Here is a 21,976-nt window from a genome sequence, read left to right as displayed (position 1 = left end):
AAGCGCAACAGGATCCGGGACACTCCTTTGGCCAATCGCACACCAACAAGGGTGGGTTATTATTACTAATTGCTACCCTGCCCATTTAGGTATCCATAGCATTTTCTCACTTCACTGAGCTGAGGCTCTATAAATCTGACAGACTTCAAGACTATTAGCAAAAGGGTCAAGAAGTCTCAGGAGAAACAAGTTCTACAGGATTAAAAAAGCAGAAGCCAAACAAGCATTGCGAAGCACAACTAAAAACCAAAATTTGCAGCGAGCGTTTCCTCAGTTTCATTCTGGGCATACGTGCTGGAGGTTTAACAGAATCGCTTCTTCTTGATGAGCTTGGATTTAATTCTGTACAACTGGAAGCACTAATCCGAAACAAACTTCTAGCAAGCGTTGCCAGCCACTCCAATGATATCCTTAGGGAAAGAACAGTGTGGGGCACCCGAAATTTACATGCAGTTCAGTTGGCACCAGTTTGATTTCATTTCTAAATCTCGTGTTCCTAGCCAAATGGTTTAGGAATACCAACAATAAAGAAAAAATGAATTAAAGTAGACTTTAAGCGTATCAGGCCTCAAATCTAAGTTAAGTAGGCACGTCTGAGGAGCAGCGTGGATGCTGGCACCCCCAAGGCCGAAGGCCAGCCCACAGACCTCAGCCGCTCACGGTGGCTACCAACGATAGGCAGCAGGCGGAAGATAAATTTGCGGCTCGGTGCTTAGGGCTCTCAGAGCAGGGAAACGCAAAGTAAAACTGCGGGGGGACGGCGTGCGGCACAGAAGCGCAGCCTGGAGCACCCACACCAAGAGGAAAAACCCCACAACCCCCCCCCCAGCCCCACACCCCCCCCCATAGCCCCACAACCCCCCCCCCATAGCCCCACAACCCCTCCCCCTACAGCCCCCCAACCCCCCCCAACCCCAACAAGGCACCACACGGGGACACCCCCCCCCCAGATCCCTCAGGGCCCCGCTGGCCGCCCCCCGGCCCAGCACCCCCCTCACTCCCTGCCCCTCTCCCCCCTTCCCCTCACCCGCAGCCCCCCCCACACGCACCCAGGTGCCCCCCCGCGCCCCCCAGCCCCTCACCATGAACTTGAGGGCCTTCTCCTGCAGCACGGCCTCGGCCGGGTCCATAGTCCTCCGCCAGGCCCGGCCCCGGCCCCGCCGCCGCCGCCCCCTCCTCCTCCCGGTGCCAGGCCGCAGCCAGCGCACACAGGAACCTGCGCTGCCCCCCCGCCCCTCCGCCTCGGCCTCCCCCCCCCTCCCCGTCCGCCCTCACGGCTCATGCGCCTCCCGTGGGCCCACGGGAAATGGAGTCCCCGGCCGCGCTGCCGGCAAGGGGTTGAGACGGGGTGGAAACTACAAAGCCCAGAGGGCGTTTCGGAGGGGGGCACGCCGGGAGCCGGCTGGAGCGTGCGCTGCCGGTGGAAGGAAGGGATGATGGGAGTTGTAGTGCGGGGAGGGGGGTGACGGTGTAACTTGAGGGCAAGGGCTGAGAGGAGGCCCCCAGAGGGGGCCCTTCTTTGGGGACATTTGGACCGTTTCCAGCCCAAAATCGCCCCACGGCCCCCCATGTCATGGCCATGCCCTGTTTCCAATTAGTGCCCTACGTGTGGATAATGATGGGTGCCCACACACAGATTCCCCACGCCTGTGGGAGTCAAATCCTATTAACGCAGCCCCACACACCACCTGCAATTAGTCCTGTGCACGCATCAAACCAACACCAAAAACACTCGGTGACTTGAACACGGGTAGAACGTTGGGCCAAGGACGCCATCGTTGCTCCTCGGCAGTGCAGCGTGACCTGGGGAGACTTACATCCCCATCAAATTCCCCTTGCTGTGTCAAGCAGTAAACAAACAAACAAAAAGGAATCGACCGGCAGCCCTTTGGGAACAGCTGCACGTAGGCGGGAGGGTGTTTGTCAGACCCCCCCGGCCCTCTTTAATCTCCTCTGGAGCACACCAAACAAGAGCAGCTCGCTCTTCGGCAGCCACTGCTTCTAATCCTCTCAGTTTTGTTAATTTTGTCTAATCTCTTTCCAATTTGCCTACATTTCTTACAGTCTGCCCAAAAGCTGAAGCCACTTCACATGGAGGAGCAGAGAGGAATTACCTCCTCTATCTTCAGCACTATTTGTAAGAACCTGATAAAATTTGCCTTTCTCTATGGCAAGCATAACACTGATTCCTATGCAGATTGTGATCCAGGGGAACACTCAGACACTTTTCCTTGCTGCATTTATATATACAACTTTGTACATTAAGTGGGTTATCCTGAATTTCTTCCAATTTAGATGCAAAGGAGCCAGGAACAAACACCAGCCCTTACTTGCCAACATGCAACTTAAGCCCATTCTCTCTGTCCCTGTGTTTAACCGATAAAGTGAAGCTTCAAGCTGCAGGTATGGTGCCAGCGTCTCCTCTGCGCCAGCCCTGCCCCTCATTTTCTCTAAACACCCCCCATCTCCTCCAGATTTTAAAGCAAGATAATCAGAGAGAGCACAATGCAGAGAATATGCCCATTACTGCATTCCTTGCAGGGACGCCTGACCTGGGTGGTGCCTTGTGACCCACTGCCAGGAGCGTGTCCTCCAGCAAATTCCCCCTCAGAGGTGACAAGGGAACATGAGCTCACCCGGGGCTGGGCCGCGCTGCCGGATGAGCTGTGTTCCCAGAAGAGTGGCTTGAGAGACAGAGGCAGGGTAACCTTATGTCCTCCCTCTGAAGTCCCAAGGCATAGAAATCTTCCAGAGAAAGCTTTCAGGTCACCAGGACATGGGCAGCTATTCTTGGCCTGTCCCAGCCACGCTGTTGGTCATCATACTTTGAGCCCAGACTCTCAGCAGTGAAACGCCTGAAATGCTTGGCTGTAATAGGCCTGGGCATCTTCCAGACTGCTGACAGAGCTGAAAACACTTGCCACAATTATATAAATAACAGTAATTATAATGAGGGAGTCTTATAATTACAAAGGGACAGCTCCTGTAACAGAATCGCAGGCAACCGGGGGCCGCCGGTGCTGAGGGCACAATTCTCCTGCCTCCTCTCTGTGGGCACCCTGCAGTGGGCCGGGATGCGAGCAGATCCCCTCTGCAGCAAGGCGGCAGCTCGGGGCTTTGATGGCATGCTTTATTTGTCAATAATATTTGATGGTGGCTTAATTGTGGGAAAATTGGAAAGTTTAATGCTTCAACACCAGATACCTTTGTCCCAAAGCCCTCTAGGCTGATTGATCTATCCGGACTGTAACTTAAAGGGGGTTAATGTGTCTGGGTCATAAAAGGCACAGGCTCATAGCAGAGCCAAAACTGTGATGAGTATTTAGGAACTAGATTTAACCTTTGTGTAAACTGGACTTTGATGGAAGAAGAGACTGGCTCAGTTACTCTGCTCTGCTGCTGTTGGGCTCCCACGATGCAGAACCACCACAGAGGGACAGGGCGAGGGGCAGCCTGTGTGTGTGCCCCACAGCACAGAGGGACCAAGGAAGGAATTGTAGAGGCAGCACTTGACCTGGGGATGCTCAGCAGGGAGGCAATGCTTGGCTTTCCCACATCTGCAGCCCAGCATTGTGGCCTCTTCCCACCCAGGGGTGCTCACTGCAGCTGGCCATCTGGCTCTGTGCTTGCCACATCTGCCACATCCCAGAGCAGAATGGCTCTGACACTGAACTGTGACCCTGACCAGGGCCCAAAAATCCCTGCAACAGCCCTGTGCTATCAAACTGTCACATCACACAACAGGGGAGAGGCATCAAAGAGGTCCGTGGTGCATGATCAAGGTACATTTTGAGTCCAGCAGATTTACAACCAATGAAATAACAATTTGTTTGGATTGCAGGAACCAAGACCTGGACGTGTGTGGTCAATGCTGCCTCTACCACAGTAGAGCTGCCCTGGCTGTTCCTCTTATTCTGCCTTGAAACAGCAACCACGTACCCCACCTACCCTCCTTCCTGCTGTCCACACCCTCACTGCAGAGCACGTTGCACGAAGTGAGCCATATAGCGCACAGGGAGCTTGCGATCCTTCCAGATGAAGGATGCTACCTAACAGTAAAGATATTACTGTGATTATTTTTGCAATAGCATATTGCTCTGTGCATTCCGGACTCTGCGGACCACATCCACGCCTGGTGTAACGCCATGTTAATTTGCTGTGGCAATCATTAATTGGGTAAGGAACAGCTGGTGCTTTGCTTTAAGTGAAGCTGATTGGGTCAGTAAGTAACTGTTTGGGTAAACGATCTACAGCAGGTACAGCCCTGCCTCTCTCTGCACTCCAGAGGGGTTTCACTTCTTGTCCCAGTGACCCTTGGAAGAAGCAGCAAGATTTGGCCATGAAACATTAGGGAACTTTAATCAGTGCAGTTCCTTTGGGCATTATTGCCTGAATTTTAATATTTTGAATAATAAAGGATGATTTTAAATTAAATTTGTGGGCTCACCATCTGTGTGCGCTTGGCCTTGTTTTCCTCTGCTTTGGCAGTCCCTCGACTTCGCTCTTTCCAAGTTGCGGCAAAAGGGAAGGAAAGAGAAAAGAGGGGAAAGCGCTGGTGCAGGAACCTTTTGTTGTTCCCTTTGTCCTGCAGGATCTTTGCAGCGGCGGCAGCCGTCACTGCGGTGTGCTGCACAGTGCTGAGCATGCAGACAGCTCTCAGTGGCATAAGAGCTCATGAGAGGAGGCAGGATACCCCCACCCGGACAGCAGGGTGGTCAAGAGTCCCTGTGGTCCAGCTCAGCCTCTCCATCCCACGCTCACCTGTGCTTCTCACAGAGAAGCCTCTGTTGGCAGTGGCCTGGGGAAATCAGGGGTCAGGAAGCTTTGCTGCAGCCTGTGAGCAAAGGAGCTTTTTTAGGGCTAAGGGGCACAGCCAGTTGTTTGTGCAAGAGGAAAAGAAGAGAGCCCAAGACCTTGCAGAATGAATTATAGTCCCTATACAGCTAAAATAGGGCAATACCCATTAGCTGGTACTAAGGAGATGTGTAGAGGAGATAGTAGATGGCCACACACACAACGTGGTTGCTCTGCGCTGGCTGGAGAGGGAGTCTTGTCCTCAGAGCAGCCAGGCCGTGGATTGACAGTACAGGTTCAGCTGAATTTACACCTCACACTGCTGGAAGGGGGCTGCATCCCCTCTCCTCCCCCTGCCCAGCCACATGCTTCCACCTTTCATCCTCTGCCAGCTCCGATGCTCATTTGCTAGCACAGTGAACTGTTTTAATTCACTACAGTGACAGAAGAATGATAATCAGGACATACAAACTAAGCATTTCTTTGTTGGCAAGCCAAACTGGCTTTCCTTGTGATCAGAAAAATCACAGAGCTGCTGCGAGGGCGGGTGGGAACTGCTCCTCAGGGCACAGGAGGACAGGATGAGCCTGGTCCTTCTCAGTGCTGATTTCACAGATACCAGGTGAAAAACCTCACGTCTTCACACTGCCAGGGTCTCTTGGCCCACACCCTCCCCCAGGGTTGAACTTTCCCTGCTCACAGAGCACCGCTGCTACCACTGGGGACTCTGGATAGCTGCAGCAGAGCGGTGGGATGTCTCAGGAAAGCCAAACCTGGGATTTTGGGATGCTGAGCAGGGATTTCCCATCTTACCGCTTGGGCTGCACGTCACTGGTTCTCCCCCTGGATCTGCTTTGCCACCGAGAAGCAGGAGATGCAGAAACCCCAGTCCCAGCCCTCTCCCTGGACTCTGTGGGTGCTTGGTTTTAAAATACGAATGGAAAGAAATCAGTGCAACAGCGTTGTTCTCGAACAGGACCTCAGCAACAGGCCACCCCCATGCTTCTGGGATGCATCCTCCGGTGCCTGCAGCATCTTCTGGCAGCCTGTCCTTGGGATGGCAGCAACGACGAAGTCATCAGGTCCTTGGCAAAGGCGAGAACACAGGAGGAGCAGCGCTGGGGGCTCAGCACCACTGCCCAGCTAATGGGGAAGAGGGGGGGAAGGAAGATTTCTTTTTACAAGGTTGAAAAACAAACCCAAACCACCAAACCTGACCCAACCGAACAAAACCCACCCCAGCAAGTACCTCGCAGTCAGAAAAGCTTTTGAAAGCCTCATGAATATTTAGCTTGTCCTCATGTAAAATATATGACTTTGTGTAAGGATCAGGCAAAGGAGGTGCATGATTTTTTTCTGATTTATGGGCCCGGCAACGGATTATTCATAGCAGAGCAGCTGTGTGGAAAGATTCATCCACTGCAAAATGTGATTGTACATCAGGCAGTGTGAGGGAACAGAGCTATGACTAATGGCTACTTTACATATAAATGAGAAGGTTTGCGCTAGGAACTGTAAAAAAAATACAATCGTTCAGCTGACGGGCCCGGCCTCTTTATCGCAAGCACTGCACAGGGGCCCGGGGAAGACAGAAGAAGGCTGCCTGGAGGCGCTGCCTCCCCTCGCATCCTCCAACGTGCAATAAATAAGGCCACGGCGGTCGAGGCTTCCAAAGGCCAAATTTGTTGCTGGTGTCAAGCCGCAGGCTGCGGTGGGGGGAAGGCAGGCATGGCTCCCGCCCCGAGCATGGATGCTCTGGATGTCCCTCGTGGCTGGGGCAGACCTGGCTGTGCTTTAAGGCAAGGGGACAGCACAGGGTGGGTGCCCAGCACAGCCCCAGCACCACCCTGTGCCCCCCTCCCCGCTGCGCTCGCAGCCCCCCACCCGCTCCCCTCCCCGCGACGGGCTGTCTAGACGTTGCAGATGTGGACAGATGTTGGGGCTGTAATTTATAACAATGGCCTCCAGAAGGCAATTCCAATTTGTTTCGCTAAAGCTTTAAGTTACAGGCAGCAAGATCTCCTGTAAATACTCTTGACTTACATACTAAGTACGTAAGAGTTTTCCTGGTGAATGCCCACTTGCTGTGGTGATTATTGCTTTCCCCGTGCCTCAGAGGGCTCAGGAGGGGTGTCACAATTCACAGGTCCAAAAGGGACCTGACAGGGACCCGACAAGTCCCAACTGACCTGTGGTGCAGGTGCTGACAGTGGTTCTGAGGTCTCTTCTCCAGCATCATTCAGGTTGGGATCCAGACCACGGAGCCAGCTCCCACACCTCATGTGCGGTCTTCCCCAGGGGGCATATCCCAGCCATTCAGCACCTGAAGGACAATCTGCAAAAACAAACTTGCTAGGAAATTCTTGAAGGCAAGAGCACCCTCACAGGAGAGGTTTTCCTCGTGGGATCCTTCTAAAGCCAATAAAAAGTGCAGAACTCAGCCTTGCATCTTCCCTGGCTCCCACCAGCCCTGCTCAGAGCAGCCCAGGATGGACACCAGAAGATGATCTCCCTCCTTTGCGCACCACCAGATATCCCAAACACTCTTGCATTGTGCTAACACACCTCTGAAAGATGACCACAGCCCCGGCTTTGCAAACCTGTGGCAGATAGCATCAGAAGTGAAGGACGTGCTGACAGCAGGAACACCGCACCCATGGGAATAGAGGGCACCAGGGAAGGACGCACCCATGCCCAGCTGGCTCTTCTGCTTTGGCATTCAAAGCTGCCCGGGGATGCTTCTGATGAGGGAGAACATTTCTCCCGCATCACCTCAGAGGACCTGCAGCTCTTCGGCTTGTCCTCAGCCCGGAGCTTGGGTTTTCTTGGACAGCTGGAGGGAAAAGAGATCCCACCTTGTCGTAGATTCAGCCCTGATAGCTGCAATAAGAACAACGCAGATCATTCTGCCCAGAAAGCTAGCAAACCCATTGGTTTGTCTGCATGGACTTCCACCTGCCCAAGGCAGGTCCCACTGACCATCGTACCAGGGAGAACCTGCAGAAAACCTCCGCATGGAGAAGACCACAAGATGACAGAGATGAAGTTACACCCGTAGACCAGGATAGAGCATACAGATGAAATCCCACCATAGGGCATCAGCCAAGAGAAAGCAAGTTAAAAAAAAAGTATGTAAAACAAAAGAGCAGTGTGTTACACGAAGTGGGACAAGGCTGGGAAGACTCACGCCTTGGAAACTCCCACTTTTCATCTCAGAGGTGAAAGCTGGAGCACAGCCAGCTGCTCTGGCAATTTTGCCCATGAATTTGTGAAGAAACACAACTATGCAGAGGCCAAGAGCCACACAGTGCTTCGATTAAAGCACAGTCCTGTGAGGTTTGGGTTGGGTTAGAGACGTGCTCCCTCTGGAACTGCAGCTCCAAGTCTACACCTCTGTGCCACCCTTGCCTTGCGGAGCCCAAAAAGAGAAAAAACCCACTGGTCTCCAAGCAGTGGGAGCAGAGACCAAACCAGCACAACTGCACTTTGTAAAGTTTGTCACTTTTGTTCCAGAGTTTGTAATTAAAGCAATGGGAAAAGACAGTTTTCAGGGTTTCGGCCAAATTAAAAAGTCTTCCTTTCCCCAGCCCCCAAAAGTTTAATTTCAGATTTAATGAAACATTTAATTTGAAGCAATATATCTTGATTTGGGGGGGGAAGCAATTTTTTGAATTACAGTAAATAAAGTAATAAATTATTTATTGCTCTTTAATTTGGAACTTTTGTTTTCAGCTGAATGGAAGGTGAACCAAACATCTCCGTGAGCCACCGTCCACCTTCACGAGCAAAGTGTTTGACACCTCTCAGCTCCACGTGGGACAGGAGAAGGGCATGCAGGGAGGGCAGCGGTGTTTTGGCACTCTGCTCATTTTGCAGCCACAAAGGCACCTTTCCATATCACCCTGCACACCCATATCAGTGCTGGGAAGGCACAAAAGTGCTGCGGCTCATCCCATGGGCAGCACCTGGACCATCCTGTGGTGGAGGGATGGTTTCATCCATGGGAATCTGCCTTGGAGACTTTTCTGTGACCTGAAGGACAATGTGGGGATTGGCATCCAGAAGCAGATTTGCTTCCCATTCCCTTTGAAACAGGAGATGGGAACAGGCCTCTTAGATTTAGGTAATTCTCCCAAAATGTACCCCAGCTGCATGTTACCTACCCATACCTCATCCAGGGCTGTGCTGTCCTTGCCCAAGGGCACAACCCACATTTTCATGACATGGGTCAGCACGGGAGGGACAGGACCCGAGTCCCACTTGCACGCACCATGCACTGAACCAGCTTCCAAAACAACACACAGCCCCAAATCCCACCTTATCCCAGCTGCTTCACACCCATGTCCCAGCATTTCCAGAGCCCTTGTGGGAGCCTACCTGAAGATGGAGGAGGAAGATGAGGCTGGGGTGCCAGGGCACCCCAAAGAAGCAAACCAGCCAGAGCTCGCAGCATCCCCAGCAGAGAAGGGGCTGGCAAAGCCCCGGGAGCAGCCAGCCCCCCCGGGAGAGCGCTGCTTTTGGGTGCCTGGACCGGCCGGCTCCCTCCCCTGCTTGCTCAAGCACTTCCAATTAAACCCGGTGGAATTTAATCTCTTACTCTTAATAAACTTCCCTGTTTCCTTGCCAACTCCCCTCTGGACACCAAGACGCTATTACTCCAAACACAACAGGAAAGGGCTATTTTTTCTGCAAACTTTCTGACTGAAGAGGCAAGCGTGATTCCCCCCTAGCAGGATCCGAGCCATTAGGATCCATGAAAATTAACTGCAAATAAACATTTGGGGAGGGGAGCGGGGGGGAACAGGGCTGCCGAGCCACAGCAGAAGGGATGCTCACAGACACTCACACCTCCTGAGACGGGTGAATACACGGGGTTGTGACCAGGGTGCGCCTGCGTAGGGTGCAGCATGGAAATAGGGAACGTGCACCTTGCTGCCAGCACTGGGCTCTCCAGGAATGCTGACTCCCACCCCACAGGTCCCTTCTCCTGCATCCCAGGCACATGGTTGTGGGGGAGACAGTCCGACAGCCCTGACCCAGCACCACACGTACATGTGCACAGCCCCATCCTGCAGCCTGGCTGCCTCCATCCCGAATCCCTCGTCCCCACGCGCTGCATCTCCGCCGCGCAGACCCAGAAGATTGATGCAGCCATCGCCCCTTTCCCAAAGCCCCGGCCGCAGCTTTGCGAGGCAGGAGCCTCCTTCTCCGCTCTCCTCTCCCTGACAGATGCCTCAGAGCCCGGGGCCGCAGTTAAGGTGACAAGATTCAGCAATTCTTTATGAACATTTCATTCCCGCTCGCTACACGACGTAAATTAGATGGTGTGTTACATTCGGGCAAGAAGCACGATATGTCACCGTGGCGCCGGCCCATTGGATGGAGAGGCTAATCCTGCCGTGAATTTCATTACTGCTTTTATGCCGTCGGAATTAGCTCGGTGACAGCGAGCCTGATTGTCTTTCACTAGGGGTTTGCCGGGGCGCGGGAAGGCTTCCTCCCTGATGGGAGCACCACGGAGTGACCCTGCGCCTCCGCCAGGCAGGGATGGAGCCGTGTCCGGCTCAGCGAGCTCCCATGTTCCTCCTCCCCAGCACCAGGATGAGCTCGGTGGAAGGAGACCCTTCATGGTGGGTAGCCAGGATGTCAGCGACCCCCTTCCCTATAAAAAAATGGGTGTTGTGTCCCCCATCTTGCCCCCACACGCACAGAGGCGGCTATCCTGGGGACGCTCTTCTTGATACATTGGATTTCTGCTTTCTCCATATATCATGCCAGGTACCAGTACTCAAAAACTTGAAGCTCAGAGCTGGAGAGCTAGGGATGTGGTTCTGAGGGCTGCAATCCACCCTGCAGCCAGGCCAAATTCAGTCATCATATCTGCACTTTTTATTTATTTATATTTTTTTTTGGAGTTGTTTTTCTTTTCCCTTGGCCAGTATAGGAGAAGGAGACACCCAGAGCTGTGCTTCCACCACTACCTGCAGGCTCCTCATGCACCGATGCTCAGGCTCCATTTGGCCAAACTGCTTCTTTGGGGGCATGCTCATGGAGGACACCAGGAGCTCAGGTGACTCGGACAAGGCTTTGACATCAGAACAAGCGAAGCTGGATGAGCTGAACCCACCCTCCAATGTCCTATCTCTCCTGTTATAGAGCTGCTACTAAGCAGGGAGCCACACCAGGGGCACACAACCCCCCCGCACCCCCCCGGCAGCCAGCACTTACCTCCTGTGAGATTGCCAGGAGGCCACGGGTACCAGAAGGGAGGCTCCAAAAAACGTGTGGCAGAGAAGTCTGGGAACACCTGGAGAGCTTGCGCCAAACACACGTGGGGCTGGATGCGTGCACATGCTGGGTCTGCGTCCCTGGCAAAACCAGGAGTCTCAGAAACACAAATTGTCCCCTGATGTCACCTCCAGACCCAGCCATCAGGGGTCCCCTGAGCCTGGCCACACCGTGTTTCAGGGACACCATGGCATGGCTTCTCCAAACCCAGCTTCTGGAAAGCTTTCCTTCCCCAGGCTGTGCACTGTGGCCAGGACAGCCCCAGTTTTCTCTCCATTTTATCTCTTTATTTTACCAGGAATAACATCCAGCAGGTTGAGGTGTTACCAAAAGGCAAGTTAAATTTGAAACCCATCCCTAAAGGTGCATCTGAGAGCGGTAAGGGTCCAACCATAAAACATTTAGTCTGGACATGCCAGCAGGAAACCCAGAGAGCCAACAATACCGAGATCTGGAGCTCTGCTCCGGGCTCCTGGCCCTCTCCTCCAGCTCTCAGGACCACGAGGATGCGGAGCCTTAATGCACATCTATTAGTCGGAGTGCTCTCCCCTTAGGTAAGCACTTTGGGAAGCTTGCCTAGCCCTTTGCAGCAACACTCCATTAGCCCTTCACTCTAAATCCAGTTAGGGGGAGGAGAAGGAATGGGAAGGGATGGGGAAGAGGGGGAGGAAGTTAAACTGATTTGGGATGATGAACTACATAAGGTGTATCAACAGGAAAAAGAGTAAAAGCAGTCAAATTTCAGATGTTTGCAGGATGAGGGCCTGAAAGGGATCTGGGAACAAGGTGCAGGAGAAAAGGGCTCCTGAGCTCTCCCTGAAGGAGAAGGGGGCAGGATGCAACCATTCCCCCAGCCTTTGGGGTGGGAGGCAGGCAGCTCCGGGAGCTGGGTGGGCATCACCTGGGGAGCCAGGGGACCACTGGCACCCAGGCATCACCCCCAGGGCATTGTCACTGCCTTCCCTACTTTTGGGAGCCATCCCAAAGCACCCCAGCAGCAGCAATAGGGGCAGGAGAGCTGGGTCAGAGCCAGCCCCCAGCCCACCCCCACCACATCTCCCCTCCAAACCTCTCCTCGCTCGCTGCGCCGGGCAGAGCCTGCTTCACCAAGGCAGCCCTCCTGGAGCCCAGAGTCGTCTCGCCTGGATTTGCCCCCAGCCGCCAGGAAGCCTTGGACAGATCATTCATCGTGCAGTCCAATGCAGCTGAGACGAGGCCAGGAGCTGTGCAGAGCAAAAATAAAAAAGTCACAGGGACTCCCCATATCATATATATATCAGCCAGCAACGGCTCCACTGGGAACAAAGGTATTCAAGCATTGGAAAGAGAGTGCTTAGCAGTAAAATAGGTCCTGGAAGCCCTCGGGCACTATTTACTGGGGAATGAATCTACCTTGGTGACTGATTGCAGCCTTTTAACCTGGATAAATCAGATGACAGATAAGAGCATCTCCCAGGTAGCCCTGCCGGCAGGTACCTCTGCTACAGCCCCATCCATTTCAGACAGCTCTGTCACCCACCAGGGGACACGTCCCCTGCTGTGCAAGGCAAGCTCCACGGAGGGATCAGTGGGCAGAGGTGCCTGCCAGTTTTTGGAGCACCTCTGCCCCTCTTTTTATGGCAGGGAAGAGGAGGGAACCATTTCCAGCCTCTGCGATGCTGAGGACTGAGCCCTGCCAGGCTCCAGAACCCCAAAGGACCCCACGTCCCAGCACCAGAGCACTGACAGGGGTGGGAAAGGATGAGTGGCTCCCCCCAGCATGATTTTCTGGGGTACACCAGCCCAGAAAGCTTTTCTCATCCACAGAGAGCATTTTGCAGGCTGCCTGAAGCAGGGCCCCTCTGCATCTCACACCTGAGCCAGCAGGAAAAGAGTCACCCCAAATCCACGCAGACTGCCACTATCAGGGGAACAAGCTGGGTTTGTATGAGGACACTTGCAAGCCACAATTGCTTGCAGGCAGCTTGTCCCAGGCTCATTTTGAGCGGTGCCACCCCTTGGTATATCTGACCCAGAAGGGCTCGACGTCAGGTTTTGCTGCATGACTTAGTAACACACAAAATCCCGGCTCCTCCTGTCCTGGAGATGAGCTGCAGGCACAAAGCTTCCCAGCTCCCCTTCCAGCTCTCCAGCAAAGGAATCAGGAGCAGCAGCAGCGATGCTGCAAGCAGCAAACTGGGTGCAGCCCCAGCTGTCTGTACGCTCTCAGGCTGAGGATGCTCAGGGTTAGGTTTGGGTGCGCACACCCTGCCAAGGTCAGCCACAGCGCAGCAGCAGAGCAGCGGCACAAGTTAACAGCAGCAGCACCTGCCCCGTGCAGCCTGCCACCCCTGCAGCCCAAGTGAGGATGCTGCCACTCCCTTCTCTGCTTTCCTGACTTGTTTTTTTCTCCCCTATGGGCACTCAAAACTTGCAGGTGAGCAATACAACTCACTTGTTTTCCACAATTCCAATCACAACATCCACAGTCGCTGTCTGCAAAGCTCCGGTGATACACCAGGCGTAGTCCAGGCAGCATTCTGCCCCATTCCTGGTCCTAATTCCTGTTCATTTCTGCTTTGGGATCATTTGGAGGACTCTAGTATATTGACTCTCACCCTGCAGTGCCCTTCAGCAGGGAAGCAGCCCCACCACAGCAGACTGCACCAGCAGCTCCATTCCCATGGGCACAGCAAAGCACCAGGAAACTTCTGGGAAGGGGAGAGCCCCAACCCCCCCACTGCCTCCCCAGGGCTCTGCACTGGGACCCGTTGCCCCCAGCAGCCCGGGAGCAGAGCCCAGCTCCAGCAAGGAGCACCCGTGTCACCAGCACACTGCCACTGCTCCTCCACCAAACCCCAGAACACGGCAGAGAGCACCTGCTGCAGGGCTGCCTGCCAGCCCCCACAATCCTGCAAGCCCCCAGCAGCTCTGTGCCATCCTCTCCTAACACAGCAAGGAATGCAGAACAGGAAAATGGACATTTCAGCAACAATTACTGCTCAATGTGTCCCTTTACCTTATAAAAGGGGAGAAGCAGTCTCACCCACAGCACTTTCCCTGGGCAGGAACCCCAGGCACCACCCTCCCCTCTCCCACTTTATAGATTTTAGGGAGAAAAGGAGAAGCAAGGACAGGTGTTCTCGCATCTTATAACCCAGCCCTCTGCTCTGCCGCAGCTCTCCCCAGCACGGCTCCCACCCAGGACCAGCTGCTGATGTTCAGGAGAATTAATTACTCACCCTGAGATAACAACCCGAACCAGAGCGCTGGGTGGAGAGGAGTTAAAGGAGCGGTGCTTGGCTGGGGTGGCGAGGCCAGGGCTGGACAATCTCTCAGCGCTCCAAGCCATCGGTGTCCCCAAAAAAAGACTTTTACTGAAAACTTTGGTGGCAGACACCAAGTGGGGAGGGGATGTGTGCACCCAGCTTTGGCTCTGCGTGTTGGATCAGCGTGTTCTGGAAAGTACAAGCATGCACACTCCTGGTTTTCTCTTGGTTTTACAGTTACCAGAGGAAGAATGAGGGGGGAAAAAAATAAATCAACCCAATACATATCGTTTGCATTCCTGTGTATGGGAGTGCTCCCCTCTGCTCCATCCCCATGCCAGCTGGTGCCAGGGGCTTGCACAACAGGCACGGGGCGTTTGCTGGGGCTGGAGGCAGAGCGGGGCACGCAGCACCGGGCACAGCGATGTTCCCCTTACCCCAGAGCACGCCCGGCGGTGCTCAGCCTGCCGGGAACCAGCGGCTGCTTTTCAGAGGGAAAATCCCTGGGAAGCGCTGGGACAGCCCCGCTGTGTGCAGTGCCTCGGATCAAGGACCCGATCCCACTGGGAATTATTATTATTATTTATTATTATTTTCCAACGGGGTTGTTTTTAACTGGATTGATTCCCTGCCCTGGCCTCTGCGCATCCCTGGGGCCAGCAGAGTGGGGTGAGCACGCGGGGAGCTGCCAGGGTGCCCAGGGCAGGATTGATCCCAGCTTGGCACATTTCCCATGCTCCAGAGCCTCGGAGCAGAGACAGGGGAAGCTCCAGAGAGGGGCTGGGGGGTTTGGGGGAACAAGGACCCCCCCTTTACCCAGCCACGTGAGCCGCAGCATGTCCCTGCCCCACTCCGCGTGTGTGATGCAGATGGGGAAGCCATGGACTGTCTGTCTGTCCGGCCAGGTCTCAGATCTCCAGGATGGTAAAAGAGGGATGAAGGCATGTGTGCGGGGCCGAGGATCCACCCAGAGCCTGGCCTCCCCCCTCCGTCAGAGATCGCACCCTGGAAGCCATGCTCAGCCATCATTAGTATGCAAAGACTGTGATCTGAGAGAGGGGGAGAGAGAAGGAGAGAGGCAGGGAGGGGGGAAGAGAGGGAAGGGAGAGAGAGAAAAAGCCAGTTGTTTTATTCATGGCTGGTGATATTATAGACTGAGTGAAAATCACATTATCGTAATGGGAAAGTTAGAGTTGCCGTGATGATGCCCTGAAGCTTGTGTGCTGATTGGGGTGTGATTGCTATCTGTATTTATATGTAGAAAGCAAAGTTCACTGCCAGTTCAAGATGGTGGAGTCTGCTTCTTCATGCTACATAATTCTTCAGTAGGGAGAAGCTGGGAGCAGCCGGGGCAGCCGAGCCCGGAGCACGGGCAGCAGCGGGGGCACCGTGTCTGAGTGCCCGGGGGGGTGAGCATCCGTCGGCCCCCCAGCTCTGCTTTCTGGTGGTGCTGGGGGAAACCGAGCCGCCGTCCCAATTCTGGGGGTACAGAGCGATGCCAGGAGCGGAGGTGCGAGGGGGAGCGATGCTCACGTCGCTGTGCTGCTTGCAGGCACGATGGCTGCACGTTGTTTTGGGGGCCAGGATTTAGTGATGCCTCCGGGTGTTTTCAGAGAGGCGGGGATATGCGAGACAACCTGTGGATGCTGCACATCCTGTCCATCATCCGAAATCCCCCCTCAGCCCCCAAGGACTTCTTGCGGGGAGGAGTGGCCTTGGACCCTCCTGCTCCAAACCCAGGCTTCTGCAGCTGCACCTGGGGGGGTTTCTGAGCAGCAGCAGCAAGTAGTGGGGGTGGAGATAAATCCTCGTGGCAAACACCCACCTGCAGAAACGGGTGATGCCCAAGGAGCTCTGAAACCTCCAAGCGCAAACCTTTTCCTCTGCCAGGCCTGGCGCTCATGTCTGGTTACTGTGCTGCAGCGCAAGGGGACTTCTGTTCACCAGTTTGGGTTTTTAGATCCCAAAGCGACACACATTAAGCAGGCAGACCATTAACTGTGCATCTGTCAGCACTAAGGCGGAGGTTATAGCAGCATCCCCGCGTCCCCGCCACCTCCTCCCAAGGACACACCTTGCAGCAGGCTCCCGTTCTGCAGAGGTGTGCCTGCACCCAAAGGGTGTCTCTGCCTCCTGCTTCTGGGGTCCGCTAGGGAGGATAATGAAAATTCAGTTTCGGTGGAAACAGAGGTGTATTTATTACACCACAGATGAGAAAAATAAAAATAGTTTTGCAAAAGAAAAGTGAGGGCAGGCCACTGGAAAAGTGGGAAAGAGCAGAGGAACGATTTAAAGGCTTTCCATTTCCTTGCTGAGTTTTGGCAGGGTTTATGGTAAGCCACTAAATGTGCTCTGCTCCCCCTGGAGAGCCTTCCCCACGGCCAGCTCAGCCCCGTGCCTCCCATCTTGCTGGTGCATTTCCCATCCGACCCCACGGGGAGCATCCACAGGGAGCGCCCCATTCTGTGCAGGTTTACGACAGGTTTCCTGCAGGTTTACAGCAGAGCCAAGAGCCGAGCTGGTTTCTCCCCGTGCCAGATGACCGAGCATCCCACGCTGCTGCTGCCCACGGGCCCAGGGATGCATCTGCCCAGGGCCCAGTGCTGTGGTGGGGATTTCTTGCACATCTCCAGCCTCGTCACCCTTTGGTGTGATGTGCAAAAATTTGGAAACACGCCTTGGGAGCACGAAATGATCTTCCAAGGTGATTCTGCCGCATTTTGCGCTGGTGCAAGGAACGGCACAAGGTGCAGGGACCAGAGCAGCATCCCCCAGAGGCCGGACTGTCCCCGTGCTGCGTGGGGAGCCGCAGCAGAGCAGAGGGACTTGGGGACGCTGCGTGTCTGGGGATGCTGCGTGCTCTGCAGGGACGGCTCGGCCCCAAGGTCAGCGGGAAGGACAAGCTTCCCTCCCCGGGCAGAGCTCAGCCCTGCCCCGTCCAAGGACGCGTGGTGGCAGAGCCAGCTCCTGGGTGCCAACCCCCTGTGCCCTCGGTGCACCAGATGGATGCTCACGCTCCCGAAAGAGCAGCCGTTACCTCGCCCGCCTCCCTCCCGCTGAGGGAGGCAAATGTGGCTCCGAGCTGTGCCATGCCGCGGAGCAGAGCCTGCCTCCGACCCCACCTGTCCCCTCTGCCTGCCGGCACGGCGGGGCTGCCAGCCAGGACACCCCCGTGTCGGGCAGCGGGCAGGCTGGGATGGAAGGACGACGAGCGGGGACCTTGTGCCACCTTTTTGCCATTCCGGCTCTGCAACAGCCCAAGACGCACCCCACGCAGCAGCCCGCATGCAGGTGTGGGTGTGGGACACCCCCACTGCCCGTGCCTGGGGCGAACAGGCACACACGTACTCCTGCAAGCAGGAGGCCAAGCTCCAAAAAACTCATTTCCCAGCCCTGACTTCCCCCAGTGCTTAACACATGGCATCCCTGCTCATCTCTGCTGCATGCAAACGAATAAAGAAAGCAGCATCCTGCAGATACAGACTTCAGCAAACACCTCCGCAGAACTCGAGGTTTCCTCCTGCCAAGCATGTGCGTGGGGCTCTGCCACACGGGAACCCCCAAGGACCTCAGGCCTGCGTACGGGGACATCGCTGACCCACGGGTGTACCAGGTGCTGTGAGCACAGAGGGTGCAGCACCCCCTGCACACCCCGCAGCAATCAAAGCAACGTGCAGGTCTGCGCATTTCCACGTGCACACTCACACGCACACACGTGTGGGTGCACACAAAGGTGCTTTGTTATCGCAGATGCCCACGCCACGACGCCCGCGGCTCCCCTCTTCCCACGGCACCTCCTCCCTCCCCTCCTGCCTCCTCCGTTTTTCACAGTTTAACCAGAATCAGCAACTTCTGTCACCTGCTGCTACCTGGCGCGTCCCTTCCCGCGCTGGCTAAGTCTGCCTGAACCCACAGATGTGTGATTAAACACGGCGAGCGTTCGTGGCGAGGCACCGCTGCGCGCTCCCCGTCTGGCTGATGAGCGTGCAGCTGGAGCAGAGCTCCCTGGGGTACCCTGCTGCTCGCTACAACACGCCAGGTCGGGGGGAGGAAGGTGTCGACACGGCGGGCAGGGCATTTAAGCATTAAGCCATTTCTTTTCCCTACAAGGTTCCTGGAACCGCAGCTTTTTCCTGCCTGGAAGTGTCTGCCTGAGCCTCTGATATGCTTGTGGCTCAATGTGACCTGCGCTGCAGGGGAGAGAGGGAGGTGTAGGGAAAGGTGCCTCGATTTGAAACAAGTTTATTAGTGACTTGCCCAAACAGAGCAAATCGTGAGCTCAGAGCAGGGCAGGGCACCTGAACCCCTTTTTTGAGCTCAGCAGAGTGAAGCACTTAGGGTCAGAAGCAGGAGTCCTCAAGAGGCACCCGAGGACAGACCCGAGCAGAGACATTTCACACGAGCTCCAAATAAATAACAGCTTCAGGTGGCTTGTGGGGCCAGCCCAAGAAACACAGGGCCACACTTGGGTGGTGCAATAAAACCCTCATCTGCTGTTTCCTCCACGTCCCTGCCATGATCCCTGACCCCAGACTCTACCCAGCTTCTCCACCTCTCCCCAAAACCGAACGTGGCACCAGGGCAGCCTCCCAGCCAGGACAACCACCAGGTATCCCCTATCAGCTTGCACCAAACCAAGCTGGCCCCGATCTCTCTGCTTCCCTCTCTGCTCTGGTTGCTCCTCTTGCTGGCCTCACCCCTGCCCTCCTTGCTTCTCCGTGTCCTGTTTTAACGGGGAGCAGACCGGGTGCGATGCTCCCCTCTGAGTGAGCCCCACGTAAGCGCTGCTCTGCTCTCTGCAAACAGTTGACGGATAAAAAGGGCGCCTAGAAGGCCCGCGAGACCACGAAGCATCATTCCTGGGGAATTAGCACCGACACAAATTGACATGGTGCTCTGCAGCTGGTTTCCTCTGCGCAACGCCCTGTGCCAACAATTACTGCGGGCAGGAAGAGGAAGATCAGCGGATGAACGGGTGTTCACGGGAGCTCCATGAACGGAGGGATGGATGAAGGGCAGCCCAGATGGATGCTGGGTCCAGTCAAGGTTCCCGTGTAAATTCCCAAATTCCTCATATTAATTTACTTTCCCACCTGCTGCGGTGAAACCAAACACCCCAAACTTTTCCTTATTCCACACTTTTCCCTCTTTCTGGCAAGGATTTCATGCCATTCTGCTGGCGCCTGGCTTGCCGACCCCTCTCTGCGTGGCATGACGTGCTGCGGGGAAGCAGCCAGCATTAACACCCCGAGGGCACCGTCCCCTTGGGGCCAGGCACAGGATACCCCTGAGTCTGTGCTCTCCCCTGTCCCACCTGTGACAGTGTCTTTGCAGGAGTCAGATCAGCCACCAAGACCTTTGCACTGATCTTCTGCACCCTGAAAGGGGCTTGAATTTGTCAGGACTTGGGGAAATGGAAAAGGACCAGTCCCCCAAGCACTGTGCAAATCCTAATGCATCACCATTAAAGGGTCTGCAGACCTCTGGGGTGCGAAGCTGATTTTCCCCAGCTGGTCTGGAGTTACCCAGGACCACGAGGCAGGGGCACAAGGCAGCAGCAGCCCCCCCTTCGCTGGACTTCAAACCCTCTGCCCTCCACGTCTCGTATTTGCTGCCTGCGGTGGGAGCCAAGCTGGCCGGAGGGCACGCAGCTCCCGGAAGGGCTGCGCTTCGCATGCCACAAGTGGCTTTGGTGCAAGCAGCACCGTATTATTTGGATGGAGTCAGTGGAGTCAGAGCCTCATTTTCCTCGTGAGATGAGAGACAAGAGATCTGGTGACGCTGGTGACGCTGGGGACTTGGCAGGATGACCCCGCTCACGAGCTCTGCACGGGAAGGCAGCACCCCTAATGCTGCGCCTGCAGCAAACGCTGGTGGAGCTGGGTGACATTTTGGGCAAAGCGCTCCTTAAAGCACTCCAAGCCCTTCTGCAGAAACTTTTTGCTTCAGTAGAAATCTCCTTGTTATTTATTTATGATTCTGCAAAGCCCTCGTGTCCAATTTGGTTCTCAGCAAGGCAAAACCAACAAAAAAAAAATGACAACCGGGGGTTTGTTCTGATTTTTGGAAAGCCCAACACAAAATTTGGCTCTGAAAGCTGATTTGGGGAGAGAGAGAGAGGGAGGACGGGTTGCTTCCAGCCGCTCATCCACAGGAAAAAAGGAGGAGAAAAAGCGAAGCCATTGGCAGTCGCACACAAACCCGGAGAGGCAGAAGGAAAATGTCAATGCCATGTCACAGCTCCAGCGGGTACAAGACAGCTCTTAGACAGAGATGTAAGAGGGCTGTTTGGGATCATGTACCCTCTGATCCATAAATTACGGGGGAGTTGAGGGGGGCAGAGCGAAGCGGGGCTGGTCGGCGGTTTTGGGAGGAGGTCCCAGCCGGTTCCTATTTCACCCAAAGTGGGTCACCTGTCCCAGCTCCTGTTCCCTCTCGCTTTCAACCTTGGCTTCCTCTTGGGCGTTGGGCGCCCGGCCACCGCGCCTTGCCTCTGCTCACGATCAATTTTGATCTCCCCTTTCTGCCTTTTTCTTTGCTTCCCAGGAGCCGTGTGAGCCCTGCAGAGCCGGAGGGATGGATCCGGCCCCCTCCTCACCCCACGCTTCTTGGGGTCCCATGGCATCAGGGCCTCGCCAGCCAAACTCTGGCATGGTGCGGCTGGGCAGCGTGTCCTGAGGCTGTAAATCAAACCTGCACATTCCCCTGGTGGCATCCCGCTCGGGACATGTTTGTTCCCCTCCAAAAAAGCGCAGCAAGGCTGCACGCCCCCACACTGCCTCCTCGGCCCTGCCCGGCCGAGCTCCAGCAGCCGCCACCCCAGGGACTGCCACGCGGTCCCTTCGTGTCATTTTTGAGCACAAAGAAGCATTAAATTATAATCCACCTACTTGGCATTCTTTCTCCTTCCCTTCTTCGTCTCCTCCATCCCCAGTCTCCTCATCCTTCTGGGCCCATAAATCTTAATCGTGTCTGCAACTTGGGTTTTCTTTCTCCCTCTTTCTGTCTCTCTCTTTTTTTTTCTTTTTTTCTTTTTTTTTTTTTTTTTTTTTACACTGTTAATTAATCATGTTTAGGCCTGGTCCCAGCTGTTGCCACAAGAGTCCCCTGCCAGCCCCCTCTCCCCACCCCCAGCCCAGATGCACGTCACTTTTGGATAAACCCAACCCGACGGAGGAATTTGGCGCGAGACACGGACAAGGGGCTCCTATCCCCAAATCCCCGGGCTCATCCCCATCCAGGAGGGATGTGGATAGAGGAGCCATCCTCCCTCCTTGGGGAACCACACGGCGGGCAACGTTGGCACATCCCCTGGGGGTCTGAGTGCAAGGTCAGGCCCTGTGGTCTGCCTTCCCCCGGCTCCCCCATCCCCTCCCTTCCCTGCACCAACCCGCAGTCAGCTGCATCCTCGCCTGGCACCGCTCCCCGGAGCAGGAGCGGTGTTTGCATCAGCTGACGGGGCTGGCACATCTCCGTGCCACGTGGCACCCTGTCCCCGGAGGTGACCTTGTGTCTGCCACTGCCACGGCACACGGGGACATGCAGGCAGATGGGCAGAGGGTGCTCGCTCTCCCCAGAGCTCTCCCCAGAACGGATATTTGGTATCACGAAAAATGGAAAGATCCCTGTGCGCTAGTTAGGATGGT

The 21,976-nt window shown here is 55.2% G+C and overlaps 2 protein-coding genes across 19 annotated transcripts in view; both read right to left on the bottom strand.

Moving 5' to 3' along the window:
- BTRC (beta-transducin repeat containing E3 ubiquitin protein ligase) overlaps nucleotides 1-1,244 on the bottom strand; it is a 119,488-nt gene extending 118,244 nt beyond the window's left edge. For 7 of the 17 annotated variants that reach the window (XM_067001006.1, XM_067001005.1, XM_067001010.1 and 4 more), the window contains exon 1: nucleotides 1,083-1,232. Coding sequence is in view for 7 of the 17 variants with exons in the window: in XM_067001015.1 (XP_066857116.1) it covers nucleotides 1,083-1,130 (48 nt within the window). In the remaining 10 variants the exon portion in view is untranslated. Of the gene's footprint in view, nucleotides 1-1,082 lie in introns of all 17 variants that reach the window. The other 10 variants (XM_067001015.1, XM_067001019.1, XM_067001020.1 and 7 more) reach the window with 6 other exon arrangements.
- A 2,519-nt stretch (nucleotides 1,245-3,763) lies between these two features.
- Nucleotides 3,764-21,640, bottom strand: LOC106035452 (uncharacterized). Of its 2 annotated transcripts, none has more exons than XM_067001023.1 (6): nucleotides 21,221-21,640; nucleotides 12,152-12,305; nucleotides 11,023-11,162; nucleotides 6,984-7,129; nucleotides 5,774-5,937; nucleotides 3,764-4,834 (listed from the first exon to the last, which is right to left on the bottom strand). In XM_067001023.1, the coding sequence occupies exons 1-6, from the start codon at nucleotides 21,225-21,227 to the stop codon at nucleotides 4,771-4,773; spliced, it is 675 nt and encodes a 224-aa protein (XP_066857124.1). In that variant the 5' UTR covers nucleotides 21,228-21,640; the 3' UTR covers nucleotides 3,764-4,770. The 2 variants fall into 2 exon arrangements, with proteins under 2 accessions (XP_066857124.1, XP_047916672.2); XM_048060715.2 differs by lacking the exon at nucleotides 21,221-21,640 and adding an exon at nucleotides 14,081-14,560.
- Between the last annotated feature and the right edge of the window lie 336 nt (nucleotides 21,641-21,976).

Source organism: Anser cygnoides, chromosome 7, assembly GCF_040182565.1.
Source record: "Anser cygnoides isolate HZ-2024a breed goose chromosome 7, Taihu_goose_T2T_genome, whole genome shotgun sequence".
NCBI lineage: Eukaryota > Metazoa > Chordata > Aves > Anseriformes > Anatidae > Anser > Anser cygnoides.
The sequence above is the reverse complement of the archived record's forward strand: the minus strand, read 5'-3'. Positions and strand labels throughout refer to the sequence as shown.